This window comes from Centropristis striata, chromosome 2 (assembly GCF_030273125.1).
Source record: "Centropristis striata isolate RG_2023a ecotype Rhode Island chromosome 2, C.striata_1.0, whole genome shotgun sequence".
Taxonomy (NCBI): domain Eukaryota; kingdom Metazoa; phylum Chordata; class Actinopteri; order Perciformes; family Serranidae; genus Centropristis; species Centropristis striata.
In genome coordinates, this window is record NC_081518.1 from 505,222 (window position 1) to 531,320 (window position 26,099).

General features: G+C 37.5%; 1 protein-coding gene across 2 annotated transcripts in view; it reads left to right on the forward strand.

Moving 5' to 3' along the window:
- The window catches only part of nedd4a (NEDD4 E3 ubiquitin protein ligase a), a 54,193-nt gene that overhangs the window by 19,013 nt on the left and 9,081 nt on the right, over nucleotides 1–26,099 (forward strand). Inside the window, exons 1-11 of one of the 2 annotated variants that reach the window (XM_059356036.1) lie at nucleotides 636–3,773; nucleotides 10,691–10,741; nucleotides 14,487–14,548; nucleotides 14,720–14,825; nucleotides 16,650–16,813; nucleotides 18,085–18,199; nucleotides 20,770–20,931; nucleotides 22,065–22,148; nucleotides 23,306–23,425; nucleotides 24,270–24,551; nucleotides 25,564–25,641. In XM_059356036.1, coding sequence (XP_059212019.1) covers nucleotides 2,532–3,773; nucleotides 10,691–10,741; nucleotides 14,487–14,548; nucleotides 14,720–14,825; nucleotides 16,650–16,813; nucleotides 18,085–18,199; nucleotides 20,770–20,931; nucleotides 22,065–22,148; nucleotides 23,306–23,425; nucleotides 24,270–24,551; nucleotides 25,564–25,641 — 2,466 coding nt within the window. In that variant the 5' untranslated portion in view covers nucleotides 636–2,531. Of the gene's footprint in view, nucleotides 1–635; nucleotides 3,774–10,690; nucleotides 10,742–14,486; nucleotides 14,549–14,719; nucleotides 14,826–16,649; nucleotides 16,814–18,084; nucleotides 18,200–20,769; nucleotides 20,932–22,064; nucleotides 22,149–23,305; nucleotides 23,426–24,269; nucleotides 24,552–25,563; nucleotides 25,642–26,099 lie in introns of those variants that run through there. The other variant, XM_059356045.1, reaches the window with a different exon arrangement.

Genomic DNA, 26,099 nt, shown 5'->3' on the forward strand with positions numbered 1-26,099 from the left:
CATGAATTCACATGGAAACAGTGATAAACTGGAGAAGAGCTCAGCTGCACAAACAGGGTGATGAAGAAGTTTGGAGTAAAACTACCGGTCCTGATAACCAGAGTCTCCTCTGGAGATATCGATCAGGCTGCAGCTCTTCTACTGCTTCTACTGCTTTCACTGCTTCTACTGCTTTCACTGCTTCTACTGCTTTCACTGCTTCTACTGCTTTCACTGCTTTTACTGCTTTTACTGCTTTTACTGCTTTTACTGCTTCTACCTGTTTTCCTGTCTGTCGGCTGGTTCAGTGTGATGCAGGTTGCAGCCTGAGGGCCAATGGTTGAAGCCCTCCAAGCTGATATTTCTGTCAGAACCAATAGTTGACAGAGCTGCTGTCAGAGACAGACTTTAGTTCATTACTCACATCAGCTGCTCCTCTAAATACTCCTCACATACACAACAAACCTTAAACCTCCCTCATCTATCATGTTTCATGTTTTTAGGATATTCTCCTTGATGTCTTGGGTTTAAAGGTAAAACACCTACAGACTCTTTAGCTGCTGGTTTCTGCAGCTGGATTTGCAAGTTCCAGCTGTTTATTATTTATATAAACTCTTAAAATGCAACCAAAGCATTTGCAGCTTAAACTGGTTATTTTAATGCATTTAAAAGCTAAAATCTGCTGCATTCATCTGTCATATTGGTCTAAGTTTCAATACTTGTGCCTAGTTAAGTTATTTAGGTCTAATAAGTCAGTTAACTTAAAAATAAATGTTAGTTTTTTTAAAACGAGTGAAGGGCCTTAAGATTCTCCTGTTATGTATTCTCCTGTTAATCTTCTGTCCTGTTGAGAGTTTATTAAATATAGTTTGTTTTTAGTTTTTCTGTCAGCATAGTTGTTATTGAAGCACATTGGTTGTGTATTTACCAGGCAGCTCTGCTTTATTATCGGCCTCTTACACCAAACGGTGTGACTGAGTGTAAATAGTGCGGAGTGTGTCACGTCTTATCTTAAAGCCACGCAGCTCATTAACCTGTTTGTGAGCTGATTGATAGCAGATCACGAGGTCCCAGCAGCACGAGTCCTCTGACTCACTCTTTATCTTACACCTTATTACAGGGACTCTGACTGGATGCTCAGTAATGTCCTGGAATAGTCCGGACTGACTCACAATAGGCCGCCATTAATAAACATCCTGTCAACAGGAAAGCAGAGCAGCTCTGACTGTTACATGAGGAGTCAGATATCAGGTCTGTCTCCGTCCAGCAGCGTCCTCCTTATCTCATGTTGTCTGTAGTTCCTGATCATATCTCACAGCTTACTCTATCTCTGCAGCTATATTTAACTGGTTATTAACCCTCTGGAGTCTCCAAAGCATTCAGACATCTTCAAAATGACCAAAAAAAGACACAAAATGACTAAAAAAAGACACAAAATGACAAATCATTCAGACTTGTTGATGCCATCCAGACTAGAAAACAAAGCAGCAAAAAAAGACACAAAATGAACAAAAAAAGACACAAAATTACTTACAAAAGACACAAAATTAGAAGACTAAATGACCAAAAAAGACACAAAATGACTTAAAAAGAGTTGATGACAGGATCACACACAATTTCTTTTCACACGTTTCTTTTTGGTTCTAAATTTTGATCCAGTAAGTCAGAATAAAAAATCTATTATTATCAGGTCATATAGGTGAAAAACATTTTTTAAAACATATTTTAAGTGGTGAATACAGGCAGGATGAAAATGATTCAGACATGGATTCAATGGCCCAAATCTCCATGGAGTTAAAAACACTGAAATATTTCTTTGCTTTACTTTTGTATGTTTATATGAAACAAGTTAGAATTTTGCAATTTTTCCTGCATATTTCCACAGGCTGTAGTATTCTAATGTGTGTGTGCTGTGTGATTCTGTAAGCCAGTGCTCAGTTTGATAGAGAATTGTGTTGAAAGTCATCCCTGTTTGATTTCCTGTAACTCAATAGCAGTGGGTAAAACTATTTGTGGCTCCTGGAGCAGCAGAAACATTAGCTGCATAGCTGCAGCAGGAAGTGGAGGCTCGGGGAGATGGAAGAGTTTAAGATGCAGCCGAGCCGCTAACATGTTGTTGTTTTCTCCAACCGAGTGGACAGGAAGTAGAGGAGCAGCTGGAGCTCACAGCAGCTGCTGGATATCAGCAGGGACAGGCAGCTACGCTAGGCTAGGCTAGGCTAAGCTAAGCTAAGGTTATAGAGCAGGCAGCAGTGAAGCTCCGTCCTCCAGCTTTACTGTATTTAGTTGAGTGTTTGAAGCCCTGAGGGGCTCTCCTGGTCTCTCCTGGTCTCTCTGGTTTCAGCTCCTGTTTGGGTCATTCTCCCAACAGAACCACTGACCTCCTCCGGCTGAAGGCTGAGATCAGCCTGCACAGGAATGCAGCTTGTCACCAGAGCTATTTTGGCTAATGATTGTGATCACAGAGCAGCTCCAGTAGCTTAGCTTGGCTCTCTTCCTGCAGCCAGTCAGCCCTGCTGCTGCTGCTGCTGCAGGACTAGAGAGTTAAACTGATGGCGCGCCGCCTCCGCTTGAACTTTGCGTCCAGGAGAAGCAGCACGGACCCTCTGTCAGAGAGCCTGAGCAGCCACGGGGAGGAGGAGAGAGGAGTCTCAGCCCACAGCTCGCTCCAGCTGAAGGTGACTCCTCCTCCGGCTCCAGACGAGGCTCACCTGCAGCGCTACTCCTCCCTCCTGGTGCCCAGGGTCCGGCTCAGCGCCGGGGGAGGCAACAGGAAGAGCGTGGTGCAGATCTCCCTGCAGCCCTGCGGGAGGCAGAGCGGAGATCTGGATGGAGGTGTAGAGGATGGGGAGGCGGGGCCCGGAGAAGGAGGCGCGGGCTCTGACTCCTGCAGCAGCAGCATGGCTAGCGACGGCGGCTACTGTAGCAGCAGCAGCATCTTCGATCCAGACGACAAACAGAGGAGCAGCCAGGAGAAGGAGAAGAGTCTGAGCTGCTGGAGCTCCTCGGCTCCTCTCAGACGCTGCTCCTCGCTGGTCATCTTCCCCAAGAGCCCCTGCTGCACCCCCCCCTCCTCCCCAGTCCACCCAGTGGCCCTGCCAGCTCTCCCAGCAGCCAGGCCTCCTCCTCCTCCTCACTCTTCATCTCTTCACTCTCCTGCTGGCGAGCTCCCTCCAGACCAGGAGGAGGTGCCGTGCAGAGGGAAAGGAAGCAGCTCAGCTGAGAGTCGGGACTCCAAACACATGGTGCACTTTAATATTCCTCTGCAGGATGAACCTGAAGGCAACATGGAGGACAGGAGTGAACCTCGGGGAGCGTCTCCGGCTGTCGACAGATCAAACCGCCACTCCAGCAGCGTGCTGCTGCACTTCGCCCACCAGAGACCAACCATGGGAACCACCACGCTGAACGTGGAATATCCTGAGGAGAAGCCAGAGTCTCAGCCGGAGGACGGACTCAAGCCTCGGCAGAAACTCTACCGGAGCACCTCCGCCTGTTTGTTCTCCTCCTCTAAAGCCCCGGAGAGGAACTCTAAGGGCTGTTTGTCAGGAAAAGGCCCGGAAAGGCCTGAGGAAAACTATTGTCATCGGGCCATTCAAAGGAGCTTTTCCCTGGAAGTTCCCTACGCCAACACCGGGATTTCATGTCACGTTTCCAACCCTAAACTCAGCAGCCCTCACTCTCCTCATGTGCACATTCATTTATCTCCGTTCTGCCCAGCCAGGGCTCCTCATACCTCTCTTACTGATGTAAACACAAGCAGCAAAGGGGAAGTTAAAGCTGCGAGCACCAAGGTGAGTGTTCAGTCTGTGTGTTTGACCAACAGGAAAGAGCTGAAAGTCCTGAAACTTTATTCAAACAATGAATGAGTGAAGCATTTCCATGACACAGAGCTGTTAACACCGTGGCCTTTAATGCTGTTGGACTGGTTCCTTTAGATTCCAGCTGCTGACGTCAGCTGACTTCTGACTGCTGAACTAAAGTTAAAGTGGAACTCTTCCACCTGAATATTTCTAATCACAAACCACGACAACATGTTGGTTTTATGCCAGATATTTGCCTTGTGGCTGCTTCAGGAAGAGATTATTTTCCTCCACTAGATATTCTTCAGTGTCATAATGTCTCTGCTTCACTATTCAGACCTTAAAGTGTGTTTACTCAGGTCGGCCATTAGGCTCACCACAAGCTGAGCGGCATCCAGTAACTGAGACCATGGCTGCAGCTAAGTCATGCAATTAACAAGCCCGATGTGGACAAACATCCAGAGGAGTCGGCTTACGTTACAGTAAATCCATTTGCATATTGGTTTCCTAGAACATGGTGAATATGGAGGAAAAGCTCCAGAGTTGATCTTGTGTGTGTGTGTGTGTGTGTGAAGACGTGATCAACTTTAGAGCGCTTCAACTCTTGTGTTAGCGCTAGCTATGAGTAATCCACTTAACTATTTACCCCCCCGGGCTAATTTTAGTGGTGGGAAACGCAGAGCCCCTTGCTGATATAAATAAAGTGCTAAAGTGAAATATTGCCCCTGACTCCAGAGAGTCTGCTGGTCTGCAGCAGCACAGTCACAGGATTCAAATTTAACATGCTGATACTGGAGCAGCCATGTGTGGACATGCTGTCTGAGGGGACGGGGAGCTGGTCCCAGTAAAGCCTGGTCCCTTCCCAGTGGGTCCCCCTGCACTGTTTGTGGAGGATCAGGTGTCCCCCCCCCCCTCAGTTAGCAGCTTGTCAACTAAGAAGGTCTCCTCTTTACCTAATTAGCCACTTCATTTACTTCTCAAGGTCTGAGGACCCGTTTACACGTTCAGGACGCTAGCGGGGAAAAACAACAAATATTTAATGTGAAGTGCCTTTAGTCTAGAGCAGTAGTTCACGGGAGTCACGACCCCCAATTTAACATGCATGTTGTCCGCGACCCCCACTCACTGAACACAATCATGCACAGTTCAGATCACCCAAAAAAGAAACTAAATGACCAAAAAAGACACAAATTGACCACAAAATGATCAAAAAAGACACAAAATGACCCAAAAAAGAAACAAAATGACCAAAAAAAGACACAAAATGACTAAAAAATACACAAAATGACCCAAAAAAGAAACAAAATGACACAAAAAAGACACAAAATGACACAAAAAAACCCCACAATTTGACCTAAAAAGATCCAAAATGACCAAAACCCCCACAAAATGACCAAAAAAAGACACAAAATGACTAAAAAAAGACACAAAATGACAAAAAAATACACAAAATGACCCAAAAAAGAAACAAAATGACCCAAAAAAGACACAAAATGACCAAAAAAGACACAAATTGACCACAAAATGATCAAAAAAGACACAAAATGATCAAAAATAATGTAAAAATGACCACTAAAAAGACACAATAATAAATGAACTCTTAAACCAGATAAAGTAAAGCTGCCAGCAGTGATGAACTGGCCCGAGCAGAGTGACCTGATGATTATTTGGTTCTTACCAAGATAAAAAAAACTTTAGATTTAGAAGTGTTAGATCATTTATCTGGTTTTAAGAGTTAATTTCTTATTTTAAGTGTTCAACATGCTTATTTCTAGATTTAATAATCTTCATTTAATAAATCTTGTCAAGGTAAATTATCTGTCCATGCAGCAGGATCATTTCCCTCAGATTTACTGTTTATCTGGTTTTAAACACCTTTTATCAGCGTTGACTCCCTCCTGATAGATCAGTGTTTCCTCTATCTGTCTCATAATGTTAATGAAGAATAAATGAGGTTTTTGTCCCGTGACTCTGATGTTTTCTACCTTTTCACCAGCTATCAGAGCATCAGGCCACTAGTTTCTGTAGTTTTCCTTTAATCCTGATGAACCTCCTGTTGGTGCTGGAGGTAATAATAACATGAAGCTCATGGAAAAATACTAAGATATATAAATATGCGTATAACTAGAGATTAAAGCATCTCTTTATGTGTTTATGAGCTTTGTACTGATAAAATAACTTTCCTTTACAGCGTGGGTAAACATTATTACCTCATAGCTACAAACAGTCTGAAAACAATGTTAAATAAATCTACTACAAAAGAAATCAAAGAGGAATAAAAAGGCTTTAATAACTCAATATATTAAAACATTTAAATCTGCTTTAACTTCAACAGTAGAGATAGAAAATACTGTTGTGTTTTAACTAAGATCTTATTTTAATACTTCTAAAAACCAAACAGAGGTAAAGCTGGAGTGTCAGCTGAGGGTGTGGTGTTTAATAAAAATTCCACAATGGAAAACTTTGATGAAATTTGATGTGGTTTGTTCTTATCAGCTTCATAAGCTGTAAACTTGATGTCAGGAGTTAATGAACAACCAGTTCCAGCAGGAAACAGAAACATGGAGCAGAATCTCTCACACCAAAGTTAGAAAAGTTTAGGATTTTATCAGTTTTAGTTTTAACTTCGTTCTGATTTTTTGTTTTCAAATTCAGTCAGTTTTAATGAGTTTTTAGAGTGAGTTCGCTAGTTTTAATTAGTTTTTAAATGCTTAGTTGTAGTTTAGTTTTTATTAGTTTTAGTTTAGTTTTTATTAGTTTTAGTTTAGTTTTTATAAGTTGTAGTTGTTTTGTAATGGGGTATTTGTTGGGTCCAGATTCAGTAAGGTCACAAATTGACAACAGGCAACATTTATTGATTATAGATTTGTCACTATTTTCTCGTTAATTTGTAACTTCTTCTTGTAAATTCGTCACTTTTTTCTCGTTAATTTGTCACTTTTTTCTCGTTAATTTGTAACTTTTTTCTCGTTAATTTGTCACTTTTTTCTCGTTAATTTGTAACTTTTTTCTTGTTAATTTGTAACTTCTTGTAAATTTGTAACTTTTTCTCATGAATTCGTCACTTTTTTCTCGTTAATTTGTCACTTTTGTGAGCTACATTATTGTTGGTTATGAACTAGTTGTTAGCAGCTGCAGCAGTGTGTGTGTGTGTGTGTGTGTGTGTGTGTGTGTGTGTGTGTGTGTCTGTGTCGGTGTGTGTCTCTTGGCCAATGAAGCATCAGAATACATGTGGGAGTGTCGCAATTCATCATGGGACTTTTCGAGAACTTTGAAATCATCACCAAAAAAAGACACAAAATGACTAAAAAAGACACAAAAAGACACAAAACTGGTGAATTTCCAGAATAACTTCAGGTTTTAGGGGCTTGTTTTAAAATCTCCCAGAGGTTTTACAGGCAGTTTTTCCAGGCGTTTTAGGCCTGAATGGGTTCAGGGTTAAATAAATAAATGTGTTGTTGGTTTATTTATTGCTGGGAACAAACACTTCCAGGTGTTAAACAACAGCTCCACTTTCCTGTGAATAATGAAGAACAGCATCAGTCGTCTGCTGCGGAGGAACATAGAAACACTGTAGAAATAGACATTATCCTTGATATTATAATTATCTGACCGTCCTTGCAGTGATTCAGGGTTTCTGTTAGAAAAAGTCACCAAAACAAAGCTTACATTTGTGATATTTCTGTCAAAATCACTTTATTCTACATGTCTCATTTAAAACATCACCAAAAATAAAAACCGTTTATAATAACCAGATGCTGTTAAAAACATTAAATTCTCCTCAGAGACACTGAAGACGTGATTGATTCTGCTGAGATGAAACTAAACTAAAAATAAACTGGCTGTTTACACATCATTTATGTCTTTATAACTGTTAGTGTTGATTTATTAATAATAATCATCAGACTCGATGAGAGTAAAGATAGCTGCAGAAGAACTTCAGGTTTTAGGAGCTTCTTTTAAAATCACCAGTCAGGTTTTACAGGTGTTTCTACAGCCTCAGTGGGTTAAAAAGAAAATTTCTCCATTTCTGCCTATTTAAAATGTTCATGTGTGAAATCTTTGACAGCAGGTTTTCATGAGAGTGACAAACATCTCCAGTCTGAATGTTCCTCATCTCTTTATCTGCTCTGATCACTTTCTGTCTGTGAAGATCTTCACAGTTCAGGTTTCAGCTGCTCCACCTGTTGGAGGCAGTCTGTCTCTGAGCGTAGAGGATGTTATCAGCTCCATCAGCTCCATCAGCTCCATCAGCTGTTTAATGAACCAGCTTAATGAACCAGCAGGAGCCTTCGGGGTCCTCAGAAGGACTTTAACTCTGAGATCACTTCCTGTTGTTAGAGTCTCCTCACAGACTCACAACACTGGAGATAAAACCGTTTGTTACTCAGACAGAATGACCTACTTCCTGTTAACCCTCAAAAGCTCAACGTCATTATTATCAAGTCATTTTGACTTCCTGGATCAACATTTTGAAAGACAAAAAACACACCAAAAATACAAAAAAACACACTTAAAAAACACACAAAAACACACCAAAAAAAGGACCAAAAACATATAAAATGCACAGAACACACACATAAAACCACAAAAAAAAACTTTTTTACCAAAAACAGAAAAAGCAAAAAAACAAACAGGTAAAAACACACAAAAAATACAAAAAACACACATAAAACACACAGAACACACAAATAAAAACACAAAAAAAACACAAAAAATAGAAGAAAAAAAAACAGGTAAAACACACAAATTACAAAAAACACATTAAAAAAACACTTTTTTTTTTTTACAAAAAACACAAAAAATAAAACAAAAATCACACAAAAAAACAGTAAACACAAAAGATTAAAAATGTTGAAACGCACACTGCAAAATCTGCAAAATCTCTGCAAAAAAAGTAAAACCATGTTTCACTTGGTCGAGGTGTTTTTACCTTTGCTGAAGAAGAGTCGATGCATTAAATGTGACATGTAAACTTTACTGTAAAAGCCAAAACTTTAGAGTTGAGCTGCAGCAGGAAACAGCTGCTGATGTTTCTACCTGAAGAAGTCAAAGAGCTGCAGAGCTTCAATGACTCCAGACGGTTAAAGCTGCAGGGACCTCTCAATGCTTATCTATTAGTGTTTATCTTGTTTATTAGTGTTTATCTTGTTTATTAGTGTTTATGTTGTTTATTAGCCCGTGGGCCAATTGTGGCCCTCGTGATGATATTTTGTGGCCCCCACCTTGATGTGAAAGTTTAATGTGAGTTTTATATGAATGGCACTTTACCATGTTGTGTGTGGAAGGTCCCTTTAATTACTTTTTTTGGTCATTTTGTGTCTTTTTTTTTTGGTAAATTTGTGTCTTTATTTGGTCATTTTGTGTCTTTTTCTAATACTTTTGTGTCTTTTTTTTAGTCATTTTGTGTCTTTTTTTGTGTCATTTTGTGTCTTTTTCTAATAATTTTGTCTTTTTTTCTGTCATTTTGTGTCTTTTTTTTGGTCATTTTGATACTTCCTCTGATACAGAGGTACAGTTACAGAGTATAGTTTCTGTATCAGAGAGATATTGATGTGATGAAGAGTATGAAGCTCCAGATGATCTCTGGTATCTTCAGTTCTTTTCTTAGCTGGAGGAGCTCCGTCTATATTAGTTCATGTAAACACTCTGAGCTGCTGTTAATCTGAGCTGCTGCTCTCTCTCTCAGCCTGTTAAAGACATCAGAGAAAACCAGTTCATCTGATAAACGCTGTATAGTGTTGGTGTGTGTGTGTGTGTGTGTGAGTGTGTGTGTGTGTGTGAGTGTGTGTGTGTGTGTGTGTGTGTGTGTGTGTGTGTGTGTGTGAACAGAGCGTTTCATTCATCAGGCTGATAAACACATTCCTCCAGGAGACTAAATACTAAATATACTGCTGCTGCTTCACATGGTCTTCTTCTTCTTCTTCTTCTTCTTCTTCTTCTTCTTCTTCTTCTTCTTCTTCTTCTTCTTCTTCTTCTTCTTCTTCTTCTTCTTCTTCTTCTTCTTCTTCTTCTTCTTCTTCTTCTTCTTCTTCTTCTTCTTCTTCTTCTTCTTCTTCGTCTTCTTCTTCTTCTTCTTCTTCTCCTTCTCCTTCTTCTTCTTCTTCCTCTCTTTACTTTACTTTATTATTAACATCAGCTCATATTCTTCCTCCAACACCATCACATACACAGCTCAAAACACAAAACATAACTAAACATTATAAAACCTAAAAACAAATAAGAAGAGAGCGATCTGCTTCATTCATTCTTCCTAATTAATAATTAATGATTCACATACTAATCCATATCACACACTTCAGAGACTCCACCCAGAACTTCTCTGAAACATGAACTCCTTTATTATCTTATTGTGAAAAACTTCCAGCTCTCCCACAAGATGAAACATTAAAAGAAGGCAAACAGCCTGTTTGTACTGTCCTGATGTTCACTTTTACTCTTTACTCTTACTCTTCTACTCTTTATTTTTATTTCATTTCATTTATTTTATCTTTGTTTATTTTGTATTCCAGTATTATTTTAACCTTGTATATATTTTCATGCCTGTAACTTTTGACGTGTGCTTCTCACTCACCAGTTTATTTTCATTATATAATTTATTTTTTCGTGTTGACAGCATGATGGGGGAAGAAAATAAGAAAAATGATGTTGAATATCTGTGATCAATGTTCATTTCTTCAGATAAAAAGAGACAGTTAGTGAGAGGAACTGGCTGATGGAGATAAAATACTTAAATGACTGTAATAGATTCTTTTAATACATATTCTCAGACTCAACATGCTGTTATTGGGATATTAGAGAGTTGAGACCAGTCAGGGCCTCTCCTCTGTGTACCAGGAGATAATATTGTTATAATATTGTTATAATATTGTTATAATATTGTGACTCTCTGTCTTTCTTGCTGTCAGACCCGTGATGACTTCCTGGGTCAGGTGGACGTCCCTCTGAACCAGATCCCGGTGAGGAAATCCTTCTTCTTCTTTCTGTCTCCGACTGATTAAACCTCTGAAGTTCAGCAGGTTTTGGTTCTAATGTGTCAACTTCCTCTGCATTAATGTCTGTTTTTTAAAAAGACACAAAATTACCAAAAAAGACACAAAATTACTAAAAATAAAAGACACAAAATTACCAAAAAGACACAAAATTATTTAAAAAAGACACAAAATTATCAAAAAAAGACCCAAAATTATCAAAAAAAGAAACAAAATTACCAATTGGCCCGCAGGCCACCAGTTTGAGACCCCTGGTTTAGACTCACTGGTTTGTTTCTGACATTCTTCTACATCACAAATCCACCTGGACAGTGGCTTGGACAGTGGTTTGGACAGAGTTTGACAATGTTTCATGTCGGTAGATTTCAGTATTTGCTTCCGGGGCACCGTCTTGTTGTGAAAGAGTCCATGTTTAGATGAAGATGAGACGTTTTCTTCTCCATCACAGAAACCTTCCTCTCTCTCTCCTGACACTGGGAGACAGTCTAAGTGATTATATTAAACCTCTGAAGTTCAGCAGATTTTGGTTCTAATGCATCAACTTCCTGCATTAATGTCTGTCTGTGTTCAGCATCTTACATCACATCATGGCTCCTTTTCTACACACAAACTAGCTATCAGTCAGATTTTACATTTTATTTTAATTAACAAAGTATAAAGCTGCCAGGAACCCAAAATACAAACAAAAGACACATGTTTCTATGGAAATGGACCTTTTTTCTATATATATTTTTTTTTACCATTAATACACACAAAAGCAGCAGAAAAAAATAATTAATAATAAAACTACAAAACAGGACAAAATGACAAAAAAAGACACAGAATTACCAAAAAACACACAAAATTATTTTAAAAAAGACACAAAATTATTTTAAAAAGACATAAAATTATTTAAAAAAGACACACAATTATTTAAAAAAGACACAAAATTATTAAAAAAGATGCAAAATTATTAAAAGACACAAAATTATTAAAAAAAGACACAAAATTATTAAAAAAGACGCAAAATTATTAAAAAAGACACAAAATTATTAAAGAAAGACACAAAATTATTAAAAAAAGACACAAAATTATTTAAAAAAGACACAAAATTACCAAAAAAAGACACAAAATTATTAAAGAAAGACACAAAATTATTAAAAAAGACACAAAATTATTAAAGAAAGACAAAATTATTAAAGAAAGGCACAAAATTATTTTAAAAAAAGACAAAATGATTTTAAAAAGACACAAAATTATTTAAAAAAAGACACAAATCTATTTTAAAAAGACACACAATTATTAAAAAAGACACAAAATTATTAAAGAAAGACACAAAATTACCAAAAAAAGACACACAATTATTAAAAAAGACACAAATCTATTTTAAAAAGACACACAATTATTAAAAAAGACACAAAATTATTAAAGAAAGACACAAAATTACCAAAAAAAGACACAAAATTACCAAAAAAAGACACAAAATTACCAAAAAAAGACACAAAATTATTAAAGAAAGACACAAAATTATTAAAAAAAGACACAGAATTACCAAAAAAGACACAAAATTATTAAAAAAGACACAATTATTAAAGAAAGACACAAAATTACCAAAAAAAGACACAAAATTACCAAAAAAAGTAATTAAAGGGACCTTCCACACAGTCTATTTGCACTTAAATTAAAAACAGTAAAAGTTCTCATTGTAGAAAGAAAATTCACATTGTAAAAATGTTCTAGAAACATAAATGTAACACTGTGAAAGCTCCTCTGATTGAACTTTAACTGTCTTTCTCAGCTTGTCTACATATCAGATATAAATAAAGTTATTAGTGTAAATAAAACATGTATTTTCCATAAATCTTCTGGACTCCAGAGGGTTATTTATTGTAGTTAGTGAGGTTCTCTGCAGCAGCTCTGACCTCCGCGTGTCCCTGTAAATATAAACAGACCTTTCTCCTCGGGTCTGTTCCACATCGCTGTCTCCAGTTTTGGCAACACGCTGCGTCATGTTTATGTTCTGTTGCTGCTTTTGTTTCATTATAAATATAACGAGTTCACTCTCACCACCAGCAGCTCTTATTATGGAACAAACAGCTCTGAAATGATACATAGACTCATTATTAAACTGTTATTAATAACTGAACTCTGTTAAAGATACAGAATAAGATGTTTCAGTAAAGAATACTAACTGATAAACACAGATAAATAATATTAAATTATATATAACATCTAGCTTTAAGTCATGGATATTAAATGTAAAGATGGAATAACATCTCCTAAATGGAAATATATGGAAATTATTACTATTAATTTATTATTAAAAATATAGAATAATATGTTAGTAATGGATATTAACTATTATGTGATGAATATAGCTATTAAACTATGTAGGGAATCTATCTTTAAGTAATGGATATTAAACATTAGGGCTGCAAATAAAGATTATTTTCATTATTGGTTAATCTGTTGATTATTTAAACCATTAATCGATAAGTTAAATAATAAATAATAAAACCCTTAAATGCTCCTAAAAAAGAACTCACGTTGGTGCTGTGTGCATATAAAGTCAAACTATAAATATGTTATAGAACATTATTCAAAAAATGTTTTGTTTTTTTAACCAGCTTCTATTCTCATCATACATAAAAAAATAATGAATTTCAAACATTTTTAACCCTTAAATGAATGTTTTTACCATGAAGACTCTATTTTATGGTCAAAAATAACACAATAAATGATTTATTTTCAATATACTTCATGTAAACTGGATTATTGATGGTTTGATTATTGGATCCTATCATGTATGAAGATTAGCATTAAAAACAATTAATATGCATTAATATTTTTGTTGCAGTGTCATAAAAAAACATTGTATTAGAGCTGCAACTATCATTATGGATTAATCTGTTGATTATTTAAACGATTCATCGATTAGTTGTTTGGTGAATAAAATGTATAAAAATATCAATGAGTGTTTCCAAACCACAAGATGACGTCCTCAAATCTCTTGTTTTGTCCACAAACCAAAGAGATATTCAGTTTATTGTCATAAAGGAACAAAGAAACCAGAAATATTCACATTGAAGAAGCTGAAATCAGAGAATTTGGACTTAGTGTCTTTAAAAAACTGATCAAACCAATTATTGGATTATCAAAATAGTTGACGATTAATTTAATAATCGATCATTGTTCCATTAATCCAATAATTGTTGCAGCTCTAGTACTTTTACATATTTTTGTGTAATTTTACATATTTTTTGTGTAATTTTACATCTTTTTGGGGTAAAATAGTTGATGATTAATTTAATAATCGATTATTGTTCCATTAATAGAATAATTGTTGCAGCTCTATTAAACATAAAGATGTAGAATGAAATTCTAAAATAAAACGATGTAGAATGTATAAAAGATGCTGATTTTGAAGCTTTGCTATCTTTTATTTTCTTGGTTTTATTTTTGTTTTTCTTTTGTTTGTTTTTTTCTTCACTTTTCCCATTTTTAACTCTTTAAGTTAGTTTTAATTTAAGTTGTTTGTGCTGTATATTAATATTGTAATATGTTGGAACCAGGAAGAATCGGAGCTAACGGGGATCAAATAAAACAATAAAACCATAAAGAATAAACACACGTCTGTGCTGTGATTGGCTGCCTGGATTTATTCACCTGGCTGTAAAAAAACTGTTTTCAGGATTAAAGATTTACTTTTTATTGTTTTGTTTTGTTTTCTCAGACAGAAAATCCTAATTCAGAAAGGCCATACACATTCAAGGATTTTCTGCTCCACCCGCGCAGGTATCACGGTTTCATCTTTGATCTCTTTATCATTTATCATTCTTTTACACGTGTTGTTGATTTGCAGGAGAAATAAAAAAGGCCACAGTTCATGCTTTTATTTTGAAACATTCCTGACAACGTTTGTTTCTTCCTCGTTCGAAACAATAAAGTCGTCTGTGTGTCACGCAGCCACAAGTCCAGGGTCAAAGGTCACCTGCGACTGAAGATGACGTACCTGCCGAAGACCAACCCGGGGTCAGAGGAGGACGCCGCCGAGCAGAACGACGACTCAGACGTGAGTTTATCTTCATATTTACCCTCATCAATGATCTTTGATCCTCTCTGATCCTGATCAGCTGATCACATTATTAACCCTTTCATGCTCAACATTAACCTCCGTGTTGTTTCAGTCCGGCTGAGTTTCTTTGTTACGATACTAAAATGTTCAACTGGATACGAGACTCATTTCACACCCGTTTTCATTCCTGTATCGTGTGAAGACATGCTTTTTATATTTGACTTTGAAGTGTTTAATGTTTGAACATTGTTTTAATTCTTCAGTATCGTATCCAGCTGAAAACTTTATTATCGTGACTAGGGTCGTCACCATGCTAAACTTTCAACTGGATACCGATACTCAGGAAAATATTTGATACTCGATACCAATTTCTTTTTTTTCTGCGTGTAATGGATCTATATAATGTGTTATTTCATCTTTTTTTTTTTTTTTTACTTTCTTTTTATTGATTTTTCAGTGAAAAAACTAAACACAAACATATAATTATACACACAGAACAGGTACATCAGACAGGGTCATCCATAGCAAAATACAATGGCAGGTTTTATTCTAAACAAAGGGCTAACAGAAATCAGGCTGATGAATCGGGTCTAGAGTTTAAGGCACCCACAGTTCTTTAGTCTCTCTCGGTCCAGTGACACAAAATACCTTTGTGCTATCCACAAGGTCACCGGTACAAAAAAATAAATAAAAAAGAACCCCAAAACAAGCGGAAATGGAATTCATATAGACAGATTTATACTGGGGGAGAAACGCTCCTGACCCAGGGGAAAAATACAATAATATAAAATAAAAAGATTTTCCCACACAGAATATGTAATCACCTCTCATATATGTAGTCCCTCCATTTCTTCCAGTATTGGTCCCCTTTTTCAGTACTGTATCTCAGGGAAAATGTTAACCTTTCCATACTTGATACCATTTTTGATACCACCAGGATAAAAACAAAGACCCCAAAATTTAACAGAAATATTTTTATTAACAAGAAAAATGCAACATGTAAAAATGAACAGAACAACAGGTTGAATATTTATAATAAAAAACAGTTGTGCAAAAAGAAACTGCAACTATGATAACAAGCTTCAGGTCTGAGGTAGTGCAACAAATAAATAAATACAATAAACAACAACAATTAGAACAATATTAACAATCGATACTTTTTAAAATGAGTATCGTATCCGGATACAACGTTTTAGTATCGATATTTTTTTGAGTATTGATACTTTTGACAACCCTAGTTTCTTTCCTCCACCAATTAATTTTATGATTGTATAGTCCAAGTCAGGGGTGGTCAACAGGAGGCCCGGGGGCCACATACGGCCCTCAGCCTCACCTGAAGTGGCCCTCAGTACAACTACATGCATTTGAGCATGAAATCTTAAAAGTTCAGTGTAAAAATGCACAAAATTACTTCTAGTAATTAATGTTGGTCTGCTGTTCTTACACTGAAAAACAATAAATCACAGTAAGTGGTTATTTTTTATTAGCTTCAAACCTTTTGTATTACTAAATCTATATCGCTTTAAAAAACAACTTAAAAGTCATGCAGCTGTTTTTTTGTGTTGTTCTCCATTTGTTTTGTGATGTCATCATGCTTTATGTGAAATGTAATGACGTATATATTGTCTGTGTGTTCTTTTTGTTCCATGTTATGTATCATATAATGTTTGTCATGTCTGTTATCATTCTGTGTATTCCTACATTGTGTTTGTCTCACTGAAACATGATGAAGAATAGCTGCTGCAGCTAAAGCTAACGGGGTAAACAACCACCATGGAGCCTTTAAAGCTTGTTGTTGTTGTTGTTGTTGTTGTGTTGTAGCCCAGCTGGGAGTTCCTGGAGGCCCAGGACATGTCGGGGCCCAGACAGAGCCAGCTGCTGCCGGCGCTGCCTGCTGGCTGGGAGGAACGCCAGGACAACCTGGGGAGGACCTACTACGTTAACCACGAGAGCAGGACCACCCAGTGGCTGAGACCCACCGCCCAGTAAGACCCCCACCCTTATTATACTGGTATAATACTAACAGAGACCCACCGTCCAGTAAGACCCCCACCCTTATTATACTGGTATAATACTAACAGAGACCCACTGTCCAGTAAGACCCCCACCCTTATTATACTAACAGAGACCCACCGCTCAGTAAGACCCCCACCCTTATTATACTGGTATAACAGAGACCCTCCCTCCAGTAAGACCACTACTCATTATTATACTGGTATAATACTAACAGAGACCCACCGTCCAGTAAGACCACTACTCATTATTATACTGGTATAATACTAACAGAGACCCTCCATCCAGTAAGACCACTACTCATTATTATACTGGTATAATACTAACAGAGACCCTCCATCCAGTAAGACCCCCACCCATTATTATACTGGTATAATACTAACAGAGACCCTCCATCCAGTAAGACCACTACTCATTATTATACTGGTATAATACTAACAGAGACCCACCGTCCAGTAAGACCACTACTCATTATTATACTGGTATAATACTAACAGAGACCCTCCATCCAGTAAGACCCCCACCCATTATTATACTGGTATAATACTAACAGAGACCCTCCATCCAGTAAGACCCCCACCCATTATTATACTGGTATAATACTAACAGAGACCCTCCATCCAGTAAGACCACTACTCATTATTATACTGGTATAATACTAACAGAGACCCACCGTCCAGTAAGACCACTACTCATTATTATACTGGTATCATACTAACAGAGACCCACTGTCCAGTAAGACCCCCACCCTTGTTATACTGGTATAATACTAACAGAGACCCTCCATCCAGTAAGACCACTACTCATTATTATACTAACAGAGACCCTCCCTCCAGTAAGACCCCCACCCTCTAACCAGGGATGGGTAACCAATAGGAGCATCACTAACCAGATATGATGAAACTGATATTTAAATATGTTTACAGTGCAGAAACTCAACATATTTCATGCTCTAATGCATGTTTAACAGTATAAATAGTAATACAAAAGGTTTGAAGCCAATAAAAAATAACCACTTACTGTGATTTCTTGTTTTTCAGTGTAAGAACAGCAGACCAACATTAATTATAAGAAGTAATTTTGTGCATTTTTACACTGCACTTTTAAGATTTCATGCTCTAATACATGTAGTTGTACTGAGGGCCGTATGTGGCCCCCGGGCCTCATGTTGACCACCCCTGCTCTAACCAGTCAGCTTTCATTAATACCTGGGTACTAATGAAGGTGTGTATTTGGGGAACAGAGACCCTGAGGTGGAGCTGCAGAGGAGACAGAACAATAATATGGACGTGGAACACGCTCTGATCGCCCGCAGGCAGATCTCCGACCACGACGACAACACACGGGAGTCTCCAGAGGTCAGTTACTGGTTTAACCTGTTTTATCTTACACAATAATAAGACAAAAGACAAGAATAAAGAGATGACAACAAAAGGAAGGTGCAAGGTAGCAGCAAGAAACCCAACAGGGCTTCTACATATATTATATTATATTATATTATACAGGCCTCTAGCTATATTAACATTCACTAGTTAGATTAAAACAAGCAACTATCAAAAAGAAAAAAATAATGACACGTAAAAATGACGCAAAATTATAATAATATCAAAAGTAAAATAAAACAAAAGTGTAGAAATGTGTAAGTGTGATTTAACACTTTAATAATAATAATAATAATAATAATAATAATAATCTTTATTTATAGAGCAAAACAAATGTTCCAAAGTAATAATAATAATAATAATACATTTTATTTGGAGGCACCTTTCTTGGCACTCAAGGACACCGTACAAAAAGATAGGAAAGATACAGCAATAAAATACAATAAAATACATAGAATTAATAACAATACAATACAATAGATAGATTAGATTGGACAAGGTAATTGTCATCAGGGGGAATAAGCAGTTTTGAAAGTGCTTTACAGAGACGAGTTAAAACAGACATGAAGCAACAGATAGAATAATGTTAGAGAACAACAGAGTTCTGTGAGATTAAAAGACAGATGAAGGAAGTTAAAGTTCAGGTCAAACCAGGAAACTCTGATAAAAGTCTGTTTAAGAAGAGACGGACTGGTGAGGTCAGAGGTCAGACATTAGCAGGGAGACCATGAAGGCCTGGACAGGAATCAGTCAGACCCTAAAATCAATTCTTTACTTTATTTTATTATTTTTATAGGATTTTTCTTTTCAAACCATAAAACAAGACAACCATTCAACAAACAACAGACACTTCAATCAGGAAGGAGAACAAAAAAAACAAACAACATACAGACTCAGACAGACGGCAGTTCAGGGCTTTTTTTCCCATCATGATGGTTTAAATAAATAACAGGAGTCAGGTGTTGCTTGCTTGGTCTGGAGATACATGCAGGTTAAAGCTTGGTTTCTATGTAATCCATAAATGGTTTCTCTAAGTTATCTGGGGAGCCTCGTAACATAAAGCTCAATTTCTCAAGTTTAAGTTAAAATCAGTTGTAAACCCTGCTGGGAGCCAGTAACAGGATGATGTCATCATGTTTTTGAGTCCTGCAGCTGAATTCTGATAATCTTTCACATGAACGACTCGACGGGAAAACTTGTTGAACAAAAATCTGAATTTGAAGTCAGTGAAAACACAAGACAGGACATGTTGTCAGAGCTCTCTGCCACTGATCCAAGAGACAGTTAACAACACGTTTATCAGGAGGAGGAGAAGAAGAAAAAGAAGAAGAAGAAGAAGAAGAAATGTTACAGAAGTCACAGATTCATCACACAAGTTATTATCAGTCACAGTTTACTGGAAATTAACTCCTAAAACTTAGCAAGCAGAGTGTTCATGCAAATATCAGTCAGATTCTCTCTCCTGTCCTCTCCTCTCAGCTCTGTGTAAACAGCCTCTCCTGTCCTCTCCTCTCTGCTCTGTGTAAACAGCCTCTCCTGTCCTCTCCCCTCTGCTCTGTGTAAACAGAATCAATCATGTCTTCAGTGTCTCTGAGGAGAATTTATTGTTATTATAAACAGTTTATTTTAGGCAACATTTTAAATGAGACGTGTAGAATAAAGTGATTTTGATTATTTAGTTAGTTCTGGTGAACTATAATAACTTTGTGCAGAAACAGTAAAGTGATGTGTTTGTGTGTTCTGGTAGCTGATGTTGAGTCCTCTGAGAGTTTTAGAATAAACAACTCCATCCACTCTAAACAAACTATCTTTAGGTTTATTATCAACACAACTCTGTATATTTAAACTGAGCTGCTCCGTCCCACAGAGTCTAACTGCAGTAACTAGTAAAGGGTAAAACTGACAAAAACTGCTTTAATGTTTTTAACTGGCCAGCAAAAAGACAAAAAAGACACAAAATGACACAAAAATGACAAAAACGACACAAAATGACTAAAAAAAGACACAAAATGAATAAAAAAGACACAAAATGACCAAAAAAAGACACATAAAGCCAAAAAAAAGACAAAATGACTAAAAAAAGACACAAAATGACAAAATAGCCACAAAATGAGAATCCATGTGGGAGTGTCCCAATGCATCATGGGACTTCTCCAGAACTTATAAATCATGGTGAAGACGACTATAGCGGAGGGAGCTCAGATATAACAGCTATAAGCTCTCAGATACTTTATGAATTTCATTTCTATCTGCTACAGAGGCTGAAAAATCTATTATTTAGTAGAAGAGTTGACACTTCTGTTGGATTTACAGAGAAACTTCAGGTTTTAGGGGCTGATTTTAAAATCAACAATCAGAGGTTTTATAGGTGTTTTTACAGCCGTTTTAGGAATAAATGGGTTAAAACTCAATTTAGACCAAAAATGTAGCTACTGCAGTCAGACTTGAGGACAGAGCTGCTGATGTTATTGTCCTCCTCTGGGACTCTACTGGGTCTGTTCTGGGTCTGTAGTGAGTCTGTAGTGAGTCTGTTCTGTGTGTCTTAGAGCTGGGAGATGATCCCGGAGGACGAGTCCACCTTGTACAGCAGTAACCAGGTCTTGTCCCCGCCCCCCCACGGCCCGGCCGAGTTCTACCCGTTCTGTGAAGAGCTGAGGAACACTCACATATCTTCATCCTCCTCTGGAGAGCTGCGCTCCTCACAGACCGTGAGTCTCCTCCTGCTGCTCCTCCTGCTCCTCCTCCTGCTCCTCCTCCTGCTCCTCCTCCTGCTCCTCCTCCTGCTCCTAATCTCACTGGAGAAACAACCAGATTAATGTCAACCACACGCTGGTCATCCTCATGGAGTTTGAAGTTTGAAGTGTTTTATTTTACACAATAATAAGACAAAAGACAGAAAGAGATAATAACAAAGGAAGGTTCAAGGTAGCAGCAAGAAACCCAACAGGGATTATACATATATTATATTATATATATATATATATATATATTATATTATATTATATTATACAGGCTTCTACCTGTATTAACATTCACAAGTTAGATTAAAACAAGTAACTATCAAATAGAAAAAATAATGACACATAAAAATGACGCAAAATTATAATAATATTAAAAGTAAAATAAAACAAGTGTGTGTGTGTGTGTGTGCCAGTCTAAGTTCTGTCTGTGATTATAAGGACATACTTTATTAAACTAAATATATTTCACTTCTATATGAATTAATAATATCGCCATAATGAGCCACAATTCATTGTTTTCTGTTAAAATACTATTTTCTACATTTTTAAACATATTTTTGATTCACAAATACATTACTGTAATGTGTCCAGATAAAATGTCATGGTTTCCCCAAACTTATATACAATAAATATTTAATAAACTTATATAAATTTGTTTAAAAATGTATAATTTAACAGAATATAATCAAACATAATGGTTTTTAACAATGTATAAAGAACAAAATCTGAATGAAAATTGATGATAAATAATGGTTAAATGTTACAGTAATGATAGAATTGTTTGAATTAAAATATGTGTATATTTTAATGAAATACATGTTGGTAATAGCAGCTACCCTTCAGCTTATTTAAGAGCTTGACAGAGAAAAAAAAACCTTTTGTTGTTTTTTTATTTTAAAATATGTTACGTTAATGAATTTTGTTGCTCACAGTGTCTCTAAAAATATCAGAAAACACATTAAAAACTGTTCAAATAGATTATAAATCCTATTAACAGTGCCTTTAGATTGTAACTGTTGTATTGTATGCTGATGATGTCAGAGGAAGAGGAAGATATAAAGCATGAAGGTGATCTCTGCTCTCCTCCTCTTCCTCAGCAGGATCATGTCAGTAATTCAAGCCATTCCAGTGTGAGAGGAGGAGGCCACAGCTCCTCAGGGGAGGAGCAACCAGTTCATCCTGTGGTCAGTCTCCTCCTTCCTCCTCCTAACAAACCAGTCTCCTCCTTCCTCCTCCTAACAAACCTGTCTCCTCCTTCCTCCTCCTAACAAACCTGTCTCCTCCTTCCTCCTCCTAACAAACCTGTCTCCTCCTTCCTCCTCCTAACAAACCTGTCTCCTCCTTCCTCCTCCTAACAAACCTGTCTCCTCCTTCCTCCTCCTAACAAACCTGTCTCCTCCTTCCTCCTCCTAACAAACCTGTCTCCTCCTTCCTCCTCCTAACAAACCAGTCTCCTCCTTCCTCCTCCTAACAAACCAGTCTCCTCCTTCCTCCTCCTAACAAACCTGTCTCCTCCTTCCTCCTCCTAACAAACCAGTCTCCTCCTTCCTCCTCCTAACAAACCTGTCTCCTCCTTCCTCCTCCTAACAAACCTGTCTCCTCCTTCCTCCTCCTAACAAACCTGCCTCCTCCTTCCTCCTCCTAACAAACCTGTCTCCTCCTTCCTCCTCCTAACAAACCTGTCTCCTCCTTCCTCCTCCTAACAAACCTGTCTCCTCCTTCCTCCTCCTAACAAACCTATCTCCTCCTTCCTCCTCCTAACAAACCTGTCTCCTCCTTCCTCCTCCTAACAAACCTGTCTCCTCCTTCCTCCTCCTAACAAACCTGCCTCCTCCTTCCTCCTCCTAACAAACCTGTCTCCTCCTTCCTCCTCCTAACAAACCTGCCTCCTCCTTCCTCCTCCTAACAAACCAGTCTCCTCCTTCCTCCTCCTAACAAACCTGTCTCCTCCTTCCTCCTCCTAACAAACCTGTCTCCTCCTTCCTCCTCCTAACAAACCTGTCTCCTCCTTCCTCCTCCTAACAAACCTGTCTCCTCCTTCCTCCTCCTAACAAACCTGTCTCCTCCTTCCTCCTCCTAACAAACCTGTCTCCTCCTTCCTCCTCCTAACAAACTTTCTTTAATCTACTTTATTACCTGAGTCTTTTTATCTACAACTGGTTTTAAAGTGTCTGATTTTTCTCTCAGTCTTTTGTTTATTTGTTTCTGGTTTCTGTAGCACTTTGAGATTACTTTATGAAAAGTGCTTTACAGATAACATGTATTATTATTATTATTATTATTATTATTATAATTATTATCAGCTCCATCCTGAGCTCATGTTCTGTGTGTCCTCCTCCAGCTGCTGCCCACCTCTGCAGGTCTTCCTGCAGGCTGGGAGGAGAAACGAGACCAGAAAGGAAGACGCTACTTCGTCAACCACAACAGCAGAACCACGTCCTGGACACGCCCCGTCATCCAGGTACACAAACAACAACAACAACACCTCTAAACACCTCGAAACACCTTTACATTAATATAGAAAATAAAGAACCCAGCATCTACTTCCACCAGACATTAATATCACACAATACAGGATCATCTCAATGAATCAGAACATCTCAGTAGTTCAAGTCAACCAAGTATTGAGTCATATAGATGACAGACTGCTCAGAGGAAACATTTACATATTAAACAGACTTTTTAAAATTGGTCTTTTGTAATATTCACAATTTTTTTGAGACAGTGAATTTTTTGTCTTCATTAAATATAAGCCATAATCATTATAATTAGAATAAATTAAATAAATGAAGACGTGAAATGTTTCATTCTGTGTGTAATGGATCTATAGAATGTGTTATTGAATTACTGACATAAATCAACTTTTCTATCATATTATAATTGATTGAGATGCTCCTGTAAATGCTGGGAAACTTTGGTCCTGATGTGAAACAACTATACCAAAAGTTGGGACACTGTCTAAATACCAGATGAATCAGGTTTTTATTATATTTTTATTGCTACATGGTAAACAAGGTACCAGTAGGTGCAGTAGATCCTCAGAACACCAACCAGACCAGCATTGGTGATATGCAGCTCTGAAGGCTGTGCAGTTGGACAAGTAGTTGAAAGGGGCGTGTTCATAAATATTTACAATGTCACAGCTACCTTGTTTACCATGTAGCAATAAAAAATATAGTAAAAACCTGATTAATCTGGTTAGTCACAGTGGACTGATGTTATATTGATCACTACTGTACGCCTCCACTCTAATGTGTTTAGTTTCTGTTGATCTAATGATTCTCTATATTATCTTTGTGTTGCAGAGAACCTCAGAGTCTCCAGCAGCTCAGAGCGCTGCAGGTCCTGGTTCTGGTTCAGGTTCAGGTTCTGGTTCTGGTTCAGGTTCAGGTTCAGGTCCTGGTCCAGGTCCTCGTCAGAGCCCGACCCCTCCCCTCCCCCTGTCGTCCCCTGAGGACTCCCCCCAGCACCCCCCGGGCCCCGAGGCCCCCCAGGACTCTGGCTTCCTGCCGACTGGGTGGGAGGTCCGCAGCGCCCCCAGTGGGAGACCCTTCTTCATAGACCACAACACCAAGACCACCACCTGGGTGAGTCCGCAGCAGGTCCCTCTAGTCTCTAGACCACTTCTCCTTTAACACATTCAGGACCAGAACACCTGGAGAAACACCTGGAGACCCTTAAAATCTAAAACCCTAAAACCTGAAGTTTCTCTGTAAATCCAACAGAAGTGTCAACTCTTCTACTAAATAATAGATTTTTCAGCCTCTGTAGCAGATAGAAATGAAATTCATAAAGTATCTGAGAGCTTATAGCTGTTATATCTGAGCTCCCTCCGCTATAGTCGTCTTCACCATGATTTATAAGTTCTGGAAAAGTCCCATGATGCATTGGGACACTCCCACATGGATTCTCATTTTGTGTCTTTTTTTAGTCATTTTGTGTCTTTTTTGTGTTTATTTTTTTTGTCATTTTGTGTATTTTTTGTCATTTTATGTATTTTTTTAGTCATTTTGTGCCTTTTAGTGTCTTTTTCAGTTTTTTTTTTTGGTCTTTTTGTCTTTTTTAGTCATTTTGTTTCTTTTTGTGTATTTTTTATTCATTTCGTGTCTTTGTGTCTTTTTTGTCTTTTTGACTTTTTTAAATTTTTTTGGTCATTTTGTGTCTTTTTTTAGTCATTTTGTGTCTTTTTTTTGTCATTTTGTGTCTTTTTTTGGTCATTTTGTGTCTTTTTTTGGTTATTTTGTGTCTTTTATTGGTGATGATTTCAAAGTTCTGGAAAAGTCCCATGATGCATTGCGACACTCCCACATGTATTCTGATGCATTTCATTGGCCAAGAGACTGAAAATAGGTGGAAAAACTACAAAACCACGTATCCACTTTAATGGTAGAATAACAACAGGCCCAACAGGTTTTAATGGTAGAATGTGGTAATGATTTCCTCCTTTAATGGGTTAATAAAGACTTGGAGCAGTTTATGGAGCAGCTGATGATGTGAAGCAGTATATCTCTCTCTCTAATGTGTGTCTATAAAGCCAGCAGCTCTTGTTGTGAAGTTTCCTGTCTGACTGGATCACTTCCTGTTTGTCCCTGTGAACAGGAAGACCCCCGGCTAAAGATTCCTGTTCAGATGAGGAGGAGACCCTCTCTGGACCCGTCAGACCTGGGCCCTCTGCCGGTCAGTCCACATGTTCCTTATTACTCTGTGTAATATATAATATATAATATATAACCAGGACTGATGGGACCGCCTGCTGTCTGTCTGTCATTCATTAATATATTCATTTATTGATCTTGGATCACAGAAACCAGACCAACTATTCTCCCACACAATTTAAAACAAATACCACAAATCTAATAAATAATCCAAACAAGAATGAACAAGAAAAGAAAAGAAACAATGTAACTGTTAGAGCTGCAACAATTAATGAACGATTAATGGAACAATAATCGATTATTAAATTAATCAGCAACTATTTTAATAATCCAATAATTGGTTTGATCAGTTTTTTTTAAAGACAATAAGTCCAAATTCTCTGATTTCAGCTTCTTCAATGTGAATATTTCTGGTTTCTTTGTTCCTTTATGACAATAAACTGAATATCTCTTTGGTTTGTGGACAAAACAAGAGATTTG